Source organism: Cyprinodon tularosa, unplaced genomic scaffold (assembly GCF_016077235.1).
Source record: "Cyprinodon tularosa strain WSP-4 unplaced genomic scaffold, ASM1607723v1 ctg86, whole genome shotgun sequence".
In the NCBI taxonomy this organism is placed as follows: domain Eukaryota; kingdom Metazoa; phylum Chordata; class Actinopteri; order Cyprinodontiformes; family Cyprinodontidae; genus Cyprinodon; species Cyprinodon tularosa.
The window spans coordinates 253,563-269,903 of record NW_024039629.1 but is presented as its reverse complement, the minus strand read 5'-3'; the positions used below and the strand labels follow the sequence as shown (position 1 = coordinate 269,903).

Here is a 16,341-nt window from a genome sequence, read left to right as displayed (position 1 = left end):
TCCATTAGAAATCGCTAGTATCAGGTTCTCTTTCCTGTATACACCACCCTGCTGCCACACATAAATATAAGGAAAGAAAGAAGGCACAGAGACAATTAATTTAGTTTTACTCGCGAGGAGGAGACTGCAGAGTTTACAAATCTCCAACCCACTCTGCCGGTCTTCAGCTTTCTCCTCGCTATTTATTAAAGTCGGGGGGGGGGGGGGGGGGTCCCTGGTTACACAAGCTGAGGTTGTGCTAAAGGAATAGGAAACAAGAAATACAATTAAATTTGCAGCCTCAGTGAACAGGTCATTTTGCATTTAAATGTCTTGCGGTCAAATTGTCCGAGAACCTCCTGGTTTCGTTAAGCTTGAGCAATACTTCCTGAGAGTTGACCTGCACTGCTTGTGCAACACCTCTCTGGAACACTAATATATCACACATTATACATAATAAGAACAAACATTAAGTATCTTATACGTAATTATTCCAACAGACACCCAGTTGTTTTAGGAATGGGGAGGAAGTGTGAAGCTCCTGAGCCTCTTTCTCTGACTAAGGATGTCTGCTTTACGAATCTGTCACATCTTTGCTGTTTTCAGACGAGGTGGTTCTGCTGGTTTGCTCCGGAGAGCTTGTTTCTATAGGTCTGAGGCCGGGGACAATGTAGACCACTCTATTTGGGGTGTAGGATCAGCTCTATTAGAAGGAGAGTTTGAGCAAGTTTTTTAAAATATATTTAACTCCCCTTTAAGCCACAGACAGATGGAGAAGCTCCATCTGGGGCAAATATGGAAGTAGAACCATTGTTAAAGTGTGAGAAAAACTTGGTTTCTGTCTTGGATCTGTATGACCCAAGCTCAGATAGAGTCATTGAAGTCATTTATGATTCAATAGCTTAAAAGATTTAACTTTAAGTCTTCTAAAAATAAAATAATTACACAACTCAAGATTCAAGTATGCTTTATTTAATTTGAAGAAAAATGACACAACAACCCCATTTTCTCTGTGCAGGAACTGCTCTGTTTGACCAGAAATGGATCAGAAGCTTCTGCTGGCAGGACTTTCATCTTCTGTTAAGACCAGGCCTGGGGGGTCTACTGTGTTGGTTGGGTCCGATGTATTTCAGCGGCGTGTACTTTGGCTTCTCAATCACTTCAAGACCCAGATAAGGCTGCAGGGCTCGAGGAACGCGCACTGTTCCATCCTGAGGTTAAAAAGGCAATTTAAATCACCAGACAGGATATTTTCATTCTGTAACAACAATCTTGACTGCATTTTATTAGAATTTTATGGGATAAAAATGACATAAGACCAAAGTGATGTATGATTTTTAGTCTCCATTTTCCTCCAATACCCCTTAATAAAACATAGCTGCCTTCAGAGGAACAATGATCAGCAGAGGTGGAAAGAAAACCAAAATAATGTAGTCGGGTAAAAGTACAGTTACATTAATGCAAGTTTACTTCAACTCACTTTAGGTTCAAAAGTTAGTAAAATAAAAGTAAAAAGTATCTCCAATTAACTTTTATTCTAACAAATAATATTTTTTCAATGAGCAGAATAAGGTCCTTCTTGTACTTTTTCATGAAGAAAAAGATTAGATATTGGCCTTAAACTCTTCTTACTTAAAGACGCATCTTAATGGAAGAAAACGTAACCCAAAGATAAAACCCGTCAACATGTGAAATTAATCTTTGGGAGGTATTGTTTTTTAAACAGTACAAACTAAATGTTTTAGCGATCTCTTCAGTGGATCATTTCCCTCCATCTCAGCATCCTTCTGTATCACCAAACCCTCTGCATCCTTCCCTTCATCTATGAAGCTTCCTCCTCCTGAGAACCTGCTACTTCTGACTTTTAACTAACCCACTGTCACTCTAATCTAACCGTTTAAAATAACTGTTTGAAATAAAAAAAAACTTATGTTATGCACCACTGACCCAGAAAATGATCCCAGTTTATCACTAAACTCTGAAACTTTGTCTATTTCTTCCACTTGCTCCGTAGGTTAAATGTTGATTTCTTTAATGCAGAATAAAATATAGATTTGATGTTTGTCCTTTACTTTGAAGATCTTGAGATTTCTACTTAACTGTGAAGCCACAGAGAAAAAAAAAAGTTTTCAGAAGACCTTTATTCTTTAAATTTGAACAAAACACAGGAAATTAGCTCCTTTATTTTAACCCTTTCCTGTTTTCAGCATGGAAAGATGGACGGTTTGTGCCTTACTTTGGTCTGGTGGGTTTCCAGGATTGATATGATCATTCGAGGAATCGCACACGCCGTGGCGTTCACCTAGGTTAGAGACAATGAGAGACGACAGGTTCATGGTGTACTGCAGAGCATTAGCAGCGTACGGCGGCGGTCCTTACTGTGTGGGCGTACTGCAGGCTGCCGCCCTCCCTCTCATACAGCATGTTGAGGCGTCTGCTCTGATAGTCTGTACAGTTGGAGGCACTGGAAATCTGACACACAGGAAAGAGCAGCATCAGCTCAGTCACTCATCGGAGTGGCTGCTTGTGTTTAACTGCAGATTAACGGGTGAATATTAATGAAACTCGAAATATATCGACTGCTTTAAGGAAACGATGACACTAAAGTGGGGCAGACCTCTCCATAGCTGTTCCTCCCTGGCATCCACGCTTCGATGTCGTACTTCCTGTACGCAGGAGGACCCAGCTCCTGAGTGGGCATGTCTAGAACTCTGTACAAAAGGAACAAAAATAAACAAGAGGATCAACAAATGCCATGAAAAATGTATCATAGTAAATGAACAAGTTTTTTTTCTGGGTCTTGAAACTGGAAACAAAAGCGGGATATTTTATATTTAAAGCAAGACAACAGAAAATAATTGGAGTGAGATGGACAGCGCCTCTTCTGTCACCTGAGACCCTATTAAACCTTGGTTTCACTGAAAAGTATCTCCATGAGAGATTTGAACCCAGCAGAAAGACTTTCAGGCTTCTGACTAAGGAGGAAATGCCACATCGTTTTGCGTCTTCACTGCTGTGGCTGCAGTTAATTGTAGTTTAAAAACATTTTCTTTCGTCCAAGATCTACCTCTCCTAACATCTATAGGAAAATCATTTATAATAGCAGGTTTAAAAAGCTAATAAGAACTGCTTCAGTGGAGGAGCCAAACACCGGGACCAGACATTTAGTTAAGCAGCAATGTAACTTTTAGCCACTAGAGGCGCCTCTTCCTGTCCAAGCAGACCTTTTTCAATCTGTCGGTGTAAGCACACTCAAAAGCTGGATCAAAAACTGCCCCCTAACCACTAACACTTATTTATCAAGTCTAAATCGCAATAAAGTTTAACTCGCAGCTGTGGAAGGCGCCTTGATTAAAGGTGAGGGGGGGTATAAACAAGAAAAGGAACAGCCTCTTCCCTCCAACGGAAAAGCAGTGGTTGCTAAGGCAACACAGGGATGCCCCATATGCACGGCTGCAGCCCCTTTCTTAAAACTAATGTATATGGTCAGAAAAAAACTATGTCAAAGAGGACCCTTCATTTTGGAAATAAATACTTTTTTCCTCATGTCTAACTTGGTGATTTTTTGTGATGAAGATGCAGCAAACTGGTGGAACTGACATTTAAATGCACGCATTTCTTCCACCATCAAGCCACTGCTACACCTGCATCCAAATTCCACTTAATGCAGACTCGCTTTTTAAGGGCTGAACGGTCCACTCGCCCTACCCACTACAGGGTTTGGGATTTGCCTTAATGTGGAGGAACCTCCGCGGGAACGTGAAAACAGAGGGTTAGTGCTCAGGCTGTGTGTATTTAAATCATTTATAATTATTTTACATGAATTGTATTTCTTAACCATAATGTTTTTATGTAATTGGTATTGTAATTGTATCTTGTGATTTTATACGTGTGTTTATTTTTAAGGTTGCCTTTTTTATACCTGGCTGGGGGACTACAGATGAAAATTAGCCCTCCTTAGCTAACTCGGGTATATTTACATTGTTTTAATGTTGATTAATGTACACTGTCACATTTCAAATAAACAATAAACAAACAAACAAGGGTTAGTGTTTAGGGGCCAGTTTGGGATTGGGCCAAAGCATTCTTTCTAAAAAGAACAAAGACATACTGGTGGCAACATCTGATAAATTTATATCTACACTAATTTATATCTATAATTTCCCTTCTTTAAATGAAGGGGGGGTGTTTAGTATAAGTTTATTCTTATACAGGTTTAATATAACAGACAACTTTTATTTATATGAATAAAAAACAAAATTAATTTGCAGCAGAGGGAACAGGTTTTCTCACATATTAAAGTGTCAATGAAAAACAAATCTGTCAACATTTTCTTTGCTTATTCAACCCCTGATGCTGCAGTTGTGCGTTTCCTGACCTGTAGTGCAGTTCCAGGGCAGAAAACATCTCCTTCTGCAAGGAAACAAACTCCTCCAGCAGCTGGGAGCTCTCCTCTCCCGTCTCATCAGCCGTCACCCCAAACATTTCCACCTGAAGCAGAACATAAAGGGATAAAGACCACAGCCTTTAGGATTAACTTTCCATCTGGACTTTAACTCAAATCTTCCATCTTCTGTGTCTTTGACCTTATTGAAGTGATGAACTCTGTAAAGGCCCCACGTCTCTCTCCCAGTGTCAGTCTCTGCCCTGTAGCAGGTGCTGCTGCAAACCGTCCTGCGGTGAGAGACGACAAGCCGCGGCGGTTAGTTACAAGTCGCTCCGTCCGCAACCGAAGATGAAGTGAGGAAAGCTTCTCACCTGACAGGCAGGTCCTTCCAGTTTACTGCGTGATCCATGAAATAGCCTGTGAACATCCAAACAAATAAAAAATGACAGCAACTCAGCAGGGATTTATGCACAGTCCTAACAGTAAGATGAACGCAAAGGTTCTCCATTACCGTTTCTCCGTATTGAACAAACGGTGTAAATTCAACAGCCTGAGGAAGTGGAGGCGTGTTGTGGAAACATGAAGGAGAGAAAGTCTCACCTGCCACCCCCACCTCCCCCGTTCCAGCCAGGTTGAGGTCTGGGAAATGTGCCGGGTCCAAGGAGTAGACCTGAGAGCGCTGAGCGTTTGACTGCATCCCACAACCCTCCTGGATGTGGGGAGGGTAAAAAAACAAGAGAATAGAAGACATTAAATATATATGTTTGAAGTTGATTGTTGGTTTAAAGTCATTCAGTTCATACTGCTGGCATTAGATGTGATACTCACAAACACCACCCCCTTTAGCATGTCTGGCACAACCAATGGAATGAAGCCCTGCAGCAGATGAAGAGAACTCAGCTTTCTATGCTTTTTTATGCTTTTCTTTGCCTTTATATTCCTAAATGGGATCTCACCCGTCGCTGCAAAGTGTCGAGGGCAAAGTTCTGAAGTGCGGTTTGAAGTCTGGCCCCGGCTCCCCTCAAATAATACGACCGGTGTCCGGAAATGTGAGACAGATGCCTGCAGGAAACGATGGTCTTTAGGTGCTTTCACTTATGGGTCACAAACGTATTGAGCTAGTTCGGTGAAACCCGCCTTACCTCTGTCTGATGAGGCCCAACTCCTCCCCGAGCTCGACGTGGCCTCTAGGCTTGAACGCAAACTCTGTAAACAAAGCAGGGTCATGATTTTCTGCCATAAAAAATATAGTTTGAAGCATGTAGAGCTTTCAAACACATAAATCACCTGCTTTCTTTCCAACATACTCCACCACCCTCGCTTGGCTCTCATCTCCAACTGGCTTAAAATAAAACAAAAGGGTAAATAAGTGAGTAAAAATGTATTAGTACAACAAATTTCATCATCATAAAAACATCAAAACAAGTGTGCAGTAAAATTATTACAAGCATCAATCAAGTACACAGCAAATCATCAAAACATCAGAATCGTCACACAAAATCAGAAAAACCATCAATCAGATCAACACGGTGAGACGGTCGCTGTGTACAGCCATTCACCTGCTGATCAAAGGCAGCTTTAATTAGGTGGATCTTCAGCTTAAAGGAGTTTAGTGTTTTGCAGTTTGCTCCAGATTAAAGGCGAATAAAAACCAAAAACTGCTTCTCCATGTTTGGTTCTGATGACACAAAGTAGACTGGAACCAGAAAACCTGAGCGTTCTGGAAAGTTGACACATTGGTAGCAAGTTGTTTATGTATTGTGGTGCTTAAATTATCAGACATTTATAAAATAATAGCAGCATTTTAAAGTCTGTTCTCAGAGCCATGAGAGGCAGTAAGAACTTTAAAGCCACGATGGTGTGCTCTATTATTCTAGTCTTAGTGAGAACACGAGCAGCAGCGTTTTGAATCGGTTGGTCTGAATGTGCTTTGTTTTTGTTTTTTTTGGCAGATCTTTAAAGATGCTGTTGCAGTAATTAATGCATCTAAAGATAATAAAATCTGAGGTCCTCCACGGTCTGTATTTGTGCATTGAACGCCAGTATCAGCGCTGTGCTGCTGAAGCTCAGTGTTTTCGCATCATTAACTGTTTAATGAAACTGTTCGAGTGACAAAACAGCTTTAAAAAGGAGAAACGTAACCTCAAGGCTTTAGCTGCAAACCTAAACCTCATCAGGAATCCTTGGGATTAGTTTTTTTTATTTCGTGTGTGTCCTCACCACATCAGGGTGGGTGCTGTTTGGCAGACGTAGCGCTCGGCTGTAGTGCTCCTGATCCAGCTCAGTGTCTTTAAGGTAGAGCTGGTTCAATCTGACGCGGATTTCGCGGCCCCTCTGCAGGGCCTGGGTGTACTCTGGGAGCTGCAGGAGAAACTTTTTGGTCAGACATGAGCGATGCATCATAGTCAGAGTAAACACAGGTTGGGTGCTTTGGTTCCACTCACATTAGCAAGGGCTTTCTTGTCATTTTGGCTCTGTGGGGGAAAAAAAGAAAATTAACCTATTTAGAGACACAACTTTATAATCCCATGAAAAGAGGCAGAAAAAAGGAACAAACCAAAGAAATAATCTTACAAGAAAACTTTTTATTTCCAGCATTTTTATATACATATATATTCATTTTATATACATACTTACATACATATATCTATATATATATATATATATATATCTATATATATATATATATATATATATATATATATATATATATCACATATATATATATATATATATCACACCCTATATAAGGTGTGCTTAATTATTAGGCAACTTCCTTTACTTGGGAAATTTGGGTCAGAAAAGAGATTCTTGACTTTGAAAAGTAAAAAATTGTCAGATGTCTTTCAGAGGGGAGTAGCAGCTTGGAAATCGCCAAGCTTTTGAAGTTGGATCATCGCACAATCAAGCAGTTCATGGCAAATAGCTAGTGATGCTGAGATGAGGCCTCATGAGGCATTGAACCATTTTGGCCAAATTGCTTCAATGATCCCCACAGTGCACGAGGCTCCATGTGAACATGTCACCACCTACTGGTGGAATGGAGGACTACAGTTTGTAATCAAATCTGTGAATTTTTTTGCAACTGTTTTCCTTTTTTTCATTTAAGTTGCACAGTTTTTCTGCCATTTTAGTGAAATAAACTCAAGCAGACAGTGAAAGTGTTTGTGCAAATTGGGCAATGATGAGCAAAATAAAAGGTTTGTCATTTTTATTCAAACATAATAGTTTTTCCACATTTTTCCGGTTTTACTCGGGTTGGAAGGTGTGTTCAACCAATCTTTTGGCTAAACCGACCTAATTTGGCAGCATTTTGACCCAATCTATATTTTTACTAGGGCAAACCAATGCAAATTAGCCTCATCAGCCAAAATAATTAAGTATAATCGCAACTTTCAAAAGTCAAAGGTAGGTCTTGAACCATCAACCTCAGGAGTGGGAGCCTGTGTCTTACAAATGAAGCCACTAAAATTGTTGACCGTTTAATGGAGAAAATACTACTTAACACTAACGATGATATTATGTCCTGTGGCTTGCTCAGATTTTGATCATTACATTGTTTATTCTAACCAAAATAGTTTTAACCAACTAGATTGGTTGGAAAAACAACCAACCAATCTATTCTTACAATCTATCCAAACTCTATCCAAATTACAGCAACTGTCCTACAAACTCCCACATCTTGACTGAATCCTGAGGCTGTTTAAATGCCTGCAGAAATTCTTGCGCTTTCTGAACCACTTCGCAAAGCAGTCACGTAGTATCACGGTAGCGAGGCTTCGGGTGTCCTCAATTTTGGTCCCTCCTCTAAATGAATCACGCCTCGACACGTGCTTTAAAGAAAAAGCCCCCTTCATTACTCAACACACGTCTCGAAGCCTCGGCTCATCTCATAACATCACTATAAATAGTCAACGGGGCACAAGAAGTGTGTTGAAAAAAGAAGACGCAAAATAACTCCCCATGAATTGAGAAGGATCAAGCATGAAGCTGCCAGGAAGCCATTAGCCACCAGTTGTGCCATATTTCAAAGCTGCAATATGTGTGGAGTGACGAGAAGCACAAGGTGCTCAATACTCAGGGACCTGGCCAAGGTAAGGAAAGCCAAAAAAGGCCAGCTTTGAACAAGACACACAACACAAAATGTCAAGATTGGGCCAAGAAATATCTAAAGACTGATTTCTCCAAGGTGTTTTGGTCGATGAAATGAGAGTGAGTCTTGATGGGCCAGATGGATGGATCAGTAAAGGGCAGCAAGTTCCTTATTGACTCAGACACCAGCAAGGTGGAGGTGAGGTACTGGTATGGGCTGGTATCATCAAAGATGAGCCTGTGGGACCTTTTTAGGTTGATTATGGAGTCAAGATCAACTCCCAGACCTACTACCAGTTTCTGGAAGACACCTCCTTAAACAGTGGTACAAAAAGAAGTCGCCATGATTAAAGAAAAAACATGATATTCATGCAGAACAATGCTCTGTCACACCCATCAAAATACACCACAGTTTAGAAGGGAAAAAATAATGACATGGCCCCCTTGTTCACCTGATCTGAACCTAATGGAGAACCTGTGTTCCTTCATGAAATGTGAGATCTACAGCGAGGGAAAAGAGTCCACCTCTGAACAGCGTCTGGGAGGCTGTGGTGGCTGCTGCACACAATGTGTATCGCATAAAAAAAAAAAATGTTAGAACTGTTAATTTACAGCCATATGTTTATATTACTATTTTTATATATATATTTTTTTTACTATTTTTCAAGGCTGCACTTTTTTAAAAAAAAGATGAAATTGTCCCAAGAGATGTTCCAAACGAAATTTCTTTTTGTTTTACACTTGTGTAAACAAAATGACAAATCTAAGTCTAAAACAGATCAAGACACTGACAGATTCTATGGATGGAAGGCTTTTGAGCGTCATGGTGGAGAAAGGTGGCTATATTGGTCACAGATTTGTTTTTGTTTTTGAATGTCGTGAATGTTATTTTCTGAATTTTGAGTATATTGGTTTACCTGGTCAAACTAAACAAATGAGATGGGTATATATTTGTTTATTATTACGTTGCCTAATAATTCTGCACTGTAATATTTACATGCACACACAGACATCCTCATAAAATGACCAAATCTAAAAAAAAAAACAACAACAAAAAAAACGTATCAACTTCCAAAAATATGAAACTTTGATTTTAAGGAGTCTTTTGATTAATCCTCAAACATGCAACTTCCCTGATAATTCTGCACACAGTGTATACATATATACATACATATACGCGTACTTTGTTATTTTTTGCGGTTAAAATTTGCAAGAAAATGTAAAAACTCACCACCAGGTTTTTAACTGTCTCGCTGATGCTTCCTTTCTCCTTCTCCAGCTCAGAGATCTCTGTCCTCACTGCCTGGAGCTCCTGCCACACACCAACCTAGAGCCAATAAACATGATATAAGGGAGAGAAACCCGGTTCCATGTAAACAAAGCTGATTTCTGCATGACTTAATTAAAAGGTGTAGTTACTGCCTCTGCCTTACAATTTTCCTGACATCGTCTCCTCGCAGGTCTCCCTTCCTGCTCTCCACGTTAACGATGACTTTGTCGGTCTCCTCACACACCGCCCTCATGTCCAGCTCGGGCTTGTCGCTGTAGCCTTCACGGACATGCTCGTACAGACTGCTCCGGGCTCCGTGCCGGAGGCGGTGCGGGACAACAGCGGCGCTACTGCGCCTTGAGGGCCACCGTCTGCCTATCGGCGGTAGCACTGACAGCGCGCCTCTAACTCTTGTAACAACACTCATGCAGGTCGCCATGTTTCTCTATAGGGCAATGCTGCATTCAGGGAAGGTAGGAATAGCTAACTTTATTCAGCCGATGATCATCTCAAGCACTTTTGGGAGTTGAAATAGGCTTGTAAAAAGAGTAGAATAAATAAAAACAGCGATTCTTAATTCCTACTTCATTAACTGTATTATATAAATATATTAATCGATGTGTATAAAGTTGAACATCTACAATCAAATATACATTAAAAATTTTATAAACAAATTAATAAAAATGATGAATATATGCTAAGAAAAAAACTAGAGGCTATTTCCATTGAGGTTAGCTGGTCTCACATCCTCTCGGTTTTAAAATCACAACTAGCCAAAAAAATTATATATACCAGAAGTCATTTTACGTTATTTGGCCAAAATAAATGGGCAAAGTGAATATATACATCTAAAAGCTGTTTTTTGTAATTTATCTTGAAGCAATTTTTAGTTAAATTAAAAAAATAAAAATACAGTTTTACACGATTTATTTGAATGCACCACGGATGCGGAAATCAGCTGGGAAACATGAAAATAAAGCAATAAATTAGATATAAATTTAGTTTATCTCTCTTTACTTAAGAAAATGAAGATCGTGGTGTTGATGTCAAAACGTATCCTTTTAGCTAAAATACCTATTTTCTAGTTTTTAAAATATTTGACAAGAAACGAGTCAATCAACAAACAGCGGTCACGTGACATGCCCAGCCAATCAGAGCGGGCGGCAGCTGGCTGTTGCGGTAATCCGGTTCAGACATGAGCGGCCGCCGGAAGCTCTGCCCTGAGATCGTGTTTTAGCCAAAACAAGTCCACTTTTCACCGCTTCACCTGCCAGTCGGGGTGTGCGGGCCAGACCGAACAGATATGCGTTACAAACACGCGTCTTTTAATAAGACTCGAAGGGTTTTCTTGGTAAGGTAAACCCGCTCGGTCCGCTGGTAGGGATGGTGTCACTCCGGGGCTCTGAGCAGAAACTAGCCTAACGAGGGTGCACTACAGGCCGGGGCGAGCAGCTCGGTTAAACCAGGACATTTTTTTTTAAAATGCTCACAGGTTTCCTGTAACCAGGAAGTCTGTTTCCCTGCAGTTGGTCCGCTCATAACGGGCTCTTTAATTTTTCTTCTCGGAGAGGCCCAACCAGCTTTCACGGTGGAAACAAGAAGGAGAGCAAAGGTATGAAGCTGCAAACGGAGCCATACTTTTAATAAATATAAACTGATAATCTGAATAATGACATTTAAAAAAAATAAAGAACAGCTTCTTCACTCGTTTTCGCCCAAACTAAAGTAGCTTTATGTAGCAGGAGGATAAATGTGCGGAACCTTTTTTCAGATGAACGCTGTGCGGGGGGGCACAGTTACCTGGCGGCCCCAGCCATGGCAGGACGGGGATGGAGGGGGAGGAGAGCCCCTCTCAGACAGTGACTCCGAGGAGGAGGACTTTCCGGATGACAGCACCACCCCACTGGGGGACTACATCACCCACGGTGAAGACAGCAACCCCCCCCCCCCCCCCCCTCTCATCTTTACCTGTCTGCATCCCCTTCTACTTTCTCAATCTGTGCATCTCTCTGTGTTTTAGGTCTAAAGCAGCTCCTGGACGCCCAGCAGCTGTGTGACGTCACGTTGCTGGTTGAGGGAAAGAAGTTCATGTGTCACAGGTAGAGTTCAGTCACCTCGCTTTGCAGGGTAACAACTAAAGGCGGATTTATGCTCAGAAACTGGCACGGACTGGTAATCTGTGATACCTGGCGTCTGCCCGGTGGGCCGGTCCTAATTTCAGCGTGCAAAAGCTGGCCCTCCTTAAATCATACCGGCCAATTTTTGCTTCTGAAACATAGCCTCGGCAACCATCAAATCTGTCTCTGTACACGAACACGCCCCCCTGCTCTGAGGTTCTGCAAACGTTGTTGCGTACCTCATAAAAATCCAGACTACACGTCGGACAGTCACAAACCCACGCAGACCTCAAGCGGAAGTGCGCAGACAAAAAGCGGCTGTGATTGGTCCTTGGTATGCCTTTCCAGCTGTCTGCGTGGTCATCCTTCTGGATTCGGTGCTGGGGCGCGCCATTTTTAAAAACCGAGGAGTAATAACAAAGGATGAACACTACGAAAGGTTGATCAAGGAGCTTCTATAGTACAACCCCTTGTACGATGCCTCAGACATGTTGTTTTGGAAAATAAACAATCCTGCCAGTGCCACCTAATAAGTTCTCTTGACCGTCCGCCGAAGTTCTCGCATATTCTTGAATAGGCTCCCCCTTGCGCTTTGGCGGGAAACTGCTGCGCTTCCCTAGAAATTCCAGACCGACGGTGCAGAAGCATACCAGCAAAACTGATTCGCGACCAGACCCAAGCGACATTTGATGTGTGCAGCTGCAGAAGTATAATCCGCCCTTTACTCTCTGGCCGAAGCTCCTACCTGTGACAGTAAACAACTCAAGGAGCTCAAGAAGTAATAGTATGCTAACTACCTAAATGATGCATGTAGTATATATAGCCCTTCTTGTCATGCATATCCCTGTGACGGTTGGCATATGGTGTCATTTTCTATTTCTTCAAACTATAAAATCCTTAGAATAAACTAAATTATAATAAAAACTAAAATGCTTTCTTTGAAATAAACTACGATGTTCCTCTTATATTTGACGAATTTATATCAGAATATTTTGCAAAAATATGTTTCGGTTCATGATGGGGTTTTGCATATGTTTACATCATTCTATGTCATTGCCCACATGCCACCTAGACTCGCAGTGAAAGCTTACACACCGTTCCCAGTCCGACTCTGCTCAGAAACCAGGTCGTCTGCGTGTGTGTTGCAGTTAACACAACAATACCCCCCCCCCCAATGACTCGTGAAGTTGGACCAGCTAGAAGAGCGAGGTCCGCGAGAATGCTGGGACCCTTTTTCCACCTGGATCCCTGCTCTTTTTGCCCTCATGTCCCTCAGTTGTCGCACAAACTAGACCCAAAGCTAGTTCGTGATTGTCCGTCTGGCGTTGTTGCGTGAACCACAGACGTGTTCAGTTCTTTTATTTCAGCTTAAAGTGGCTTCAGCGAGAGACCTGAGTGTCCAGATTTTTGGTGATGCTGTGCACTGCAAGTCAGCTGGCTCAAAGAAGGCTTTCCATTGGCAATGGGAAAGACAAATCCAACAAATATTTGATACCTGAAATCATACAGTCTATAGCGTTGGAGGTAAGAGTGCCTCCAATAGCCATGTTTTAATACTACTGGCTGAAAGCTAAAAGCAGCATGTCTATAAAGGAGCAGACCGTGTGTTGGCTACCTAAGCAGTTGAAGAAATGTATAATACCTAGCTAAAAAAGGACTATCCAGTTTGTTCCATCCAATCCAATACCTGGATTGAGCTTAACGGCCAATACCAATTCATCAGAGCTGATATCCAGTCCAAGTATTTGATCCGTGCAGCTTTAAATTTAACATCTGTTACCCTTACTTTCTCAGATAATGTATGGACTTTTATACTTGGCTTAAATCCACTCTGCATACATCTAATTTGACCAATAAAGGGAGTAATCAGAGGTATATGTTGTATGGTTATGTCTCTGTAACAGCTATAAAAAGATAAGAGAATGGATTAAAAACTATATCATGTTTTGTAATCAGGGTGGAATCATCGGCAGCTTTGTGCATCTGTTATACAGCAGCAATGGGGAAACCGAGCAGGTCTCTGGCTGCATTGGGGAAGTAGGGAGACGCTGGGGGCAGCTCTCATTGCTGTAGTGAGACGGAGGGAAAGCAGCAATCATTCTAACGTCACTAAAGCCCCTTTCACACCTTGACGATTTAGCCAGCATATGCCTGACCTTTAAAGTATCTGGCAAAAACGCTGGCATACATTAGAAAAGTTATGGGTCAGTTTTGTATAAGTTATAAGCAGGCTCAAGCACGCTGACACATTTGACGTACTGCAAGTAAAAAGGTCTGAAAAGTCCCGAAATGTAGCGACAGATTTATCATGACTGAGAGCAGAGCAGCAAACTCAAACAAGGAGTCACTGATGCCTGATTCTATCTCTAGTCTCAAGGACGTGTCCGTCTCTCCTGCTCCATCAGAGTCCTGCTGGCGGCTGTGAGTCCTTACTTCCGGGCCATGTTCACCAGCCCCCTGGTGGAGTCCCGCCTCAACGAGATCCGTCTGGAGGAAGTCACGCCCTCCGTTATGGAGACCGTCATCCAGTTTGTGTACACGGGCGAGGCGGGTCTCTCTCTGGAGACGGCCGAGGACTTGTTCGTTGCTGCCAACCGGCTTCAGGTCATGCCCCTCCAGGACTTGTGCTCCAGGTAAGGTTCGAGTTTTTACGGCTGATTAACATGAAGTGGGATAAAACTACAAGCATGAAGAAATGTAAAAGATGAAGACGTTAAATTGTTTTTAGATTGTGTTTGTAGAAAATCTCGCTGTTGTTCATGAGAAACCATCCTGTTTTGTTGATCTTTCCCACCAGGTTTCTGTTTGAGCACCTCTCAGTGGAGAACTGCCTGGGGATGTACTCTCTAGCTCGCTCGCATCACGACCAGCTGCTGCTGCGCGCCTCCCTGCGGCTGGTCGCCCAGCACTTCCCCCGCGTGGCGCGGCAGAAGGACTTCCTGCTGCTCGACCACGGCACCCTGGGCAGTCTGCTAAGCTCCGACCGCCTCGGGGTGGACTCCGAGGCCGAGGTTTACGACGCGGCTCGCCGGTGGGCGGAGCACCAACCTTTGGATCGCTACGCCCACATGCCGGCGCTGCTTCACCACCTGCGCCCCGGCCTGCTGTCCCAGGAGGAGAGCCGGCGACTGAGCCAGGAACTGGGGCCTGCTGCTGCGGGGGAGGGCCTAGGGGGGCCTCTGAGACCAAGAGAGGGGATGTTTGAAAAAAAGATTGTCTGTGTGGACCTAACGCCGCGGGAGGATGAAAACGTAGCTTTGAAGGAGCACACGGTGGACTGCTTTGATCCCCGGACAGGGAAGTGGGAGAAGTTAGCAGCGCTGTGTTCCCTGGTGAGCCCCGGGTGCACGGCGGTGGGCGACAGGCTCTTTGTGGCGGGGGGAGTCCTCCGTACAGGCTCTGTGTCTGCTGCCGTGCACGAATACGACACTGTGTCGGACAGATGGATAGAAAGGCCGGCGATGGCCCAGCCGCGCGCCATGCTGGGCCTGCTCGGGTGTGGAGACTCGCTCTATGCCTTGGGTGGCTGTAACCGCTCTGCGCTGTTGGACTCCAGCGAAGCGTTGGATCTGACTACGCTCCAGTGGGGCCCGGGCCCCCGGCTTCCCCTCCCTCTGCGAGCCTTTGCCTGTGCAGCTTTGCGTGGACGCCTCTACCTTCTGGGTGGAACCACGCTGGAACAGAACCGGGCTGTGGTGCACTCAGGCGTGCTCATTTATCACACCCTGACCGACTGCTGGACACGCGTAGCTTTGGACTCTGGCACCACCTGCCTCGCCGGGGGCGTGGCAGTGAGAGGAGGGGTCTGCGCCATTGGAGGATACATGAGGGATACCACCAAGTTCCTGGATGGGAATTACACCAATCTGGAGACTTTAGACGCCACAGGCCGAGTGCTGTTCTTCAGAGAGGGCAGGGGGACGGGGGTGGAGAGGGAGGTGACTGGCGGGGGGGTGATGGTCAGCGCCGAGCAGCGGGGAGCCGGCTGTGGCGGAAGCGACCGAGCACCCAGTCCCGTGGTGTTCCCCGGATTGCCTCGGCGGATAGCAGCAGGAGGCGTGGCCAGGTGGAAGAGGAGGATTTACGTTCTGGGCGGAGAAAACGGCGCACGCTTCTACGACAGCGTGTACTGCTGGAAACCTGGCTGGAGGAGCTGGGTGCAGAGGCGGGAAAAACTTCCCGGGGAGACTGGAGGGGTCAGCCAGTTCGGGTGCACCACTCTTAAATTCCCTAAAAAGCACATCCTGTCCAGATTAAGACTAGCCAAAGAAAACTGCAAGAAGGACAGAAGCAGGACAGAAGGGCGCCACCATGGCCGTCCTGTCGCTGCGGAATGAGCTCATGCAATGTTGTTGCTATTCATTAATTTAAAGCAGAAAATCTACTTTTATAAAACAAGTGTGCAGCCACCATGCAGGCCTGGAACAGATTACACCAAAATCCCACATCCTCCGCAACCGCCCCGCTCCGATCCAGACCGCCTGCGCAAAGCAAAA

General features: G+C 43.8%; 2 protein-coding genes across 2 annotated transcripts; one reads left to right on the top strand and one right to left on the bottom strand.

Moving 5' to 3' along the window:
- Positions 1-929: 929 nt before the first annotated feature.
- sars2 (seryl-tRNA synthetase 2, mitochondrial) lies at positions 930-10,201 on the bottom strand. Its single transcript, XM_038273159.1, has 16 exons — positions 9,892-10,201; positions 9,690-9,785; positions 6,811-6,840; positions 6,587-6,727; positions 5,654-5,708; positions 5,509-5,572; positions 5,323-5,428; positions 5,195-5,242; positions 4,967-5,075; positions 4,738-4,783; positions 4,566-4,653; positions 4,358-4,470; positions 2,597-2,690; positions 2,359-2,451; positions 2,216-2,281; positions 930-1,190 (listed from the first exon to the last, which is right to left on the bottom strand). Exons 1-16 carry the CDS (start codon positions 10,165-10,167, stop codon positions 1,050-1,052), a joined length of 1,566 nt encoding a protein of 521 aa, XP_038129087.1. The 5' UTR covers positions 10,168-10,201; the 3' UTR covers positions 930-1,049.
- A 691-nt stretch (positions 10,202-10,892) lies between these two features.
- Positions 10,893-16,341, top strand: si:dkey-260j18.2 (uncharacterized protein LOC325231 homolog). Its single transcript, XM_038273158.1, has 5 exons — positions 10,893-11,340; positions 11,500-11,653; positions 11,749-11,827; positions 14,251-14,478; positions 14,643-16,341. The coding sequence occupies exons 2-5, from the start codon at positions 11,500-11,502 to the stop codon at positions 16,180-16,182; spliced, it is 2,001 nt and encodes a 666-aa protein (XP_038129086.1). The 5' UTR covers positions 10,893-11,340; the 3' UTR covers positions 16,183-16,341.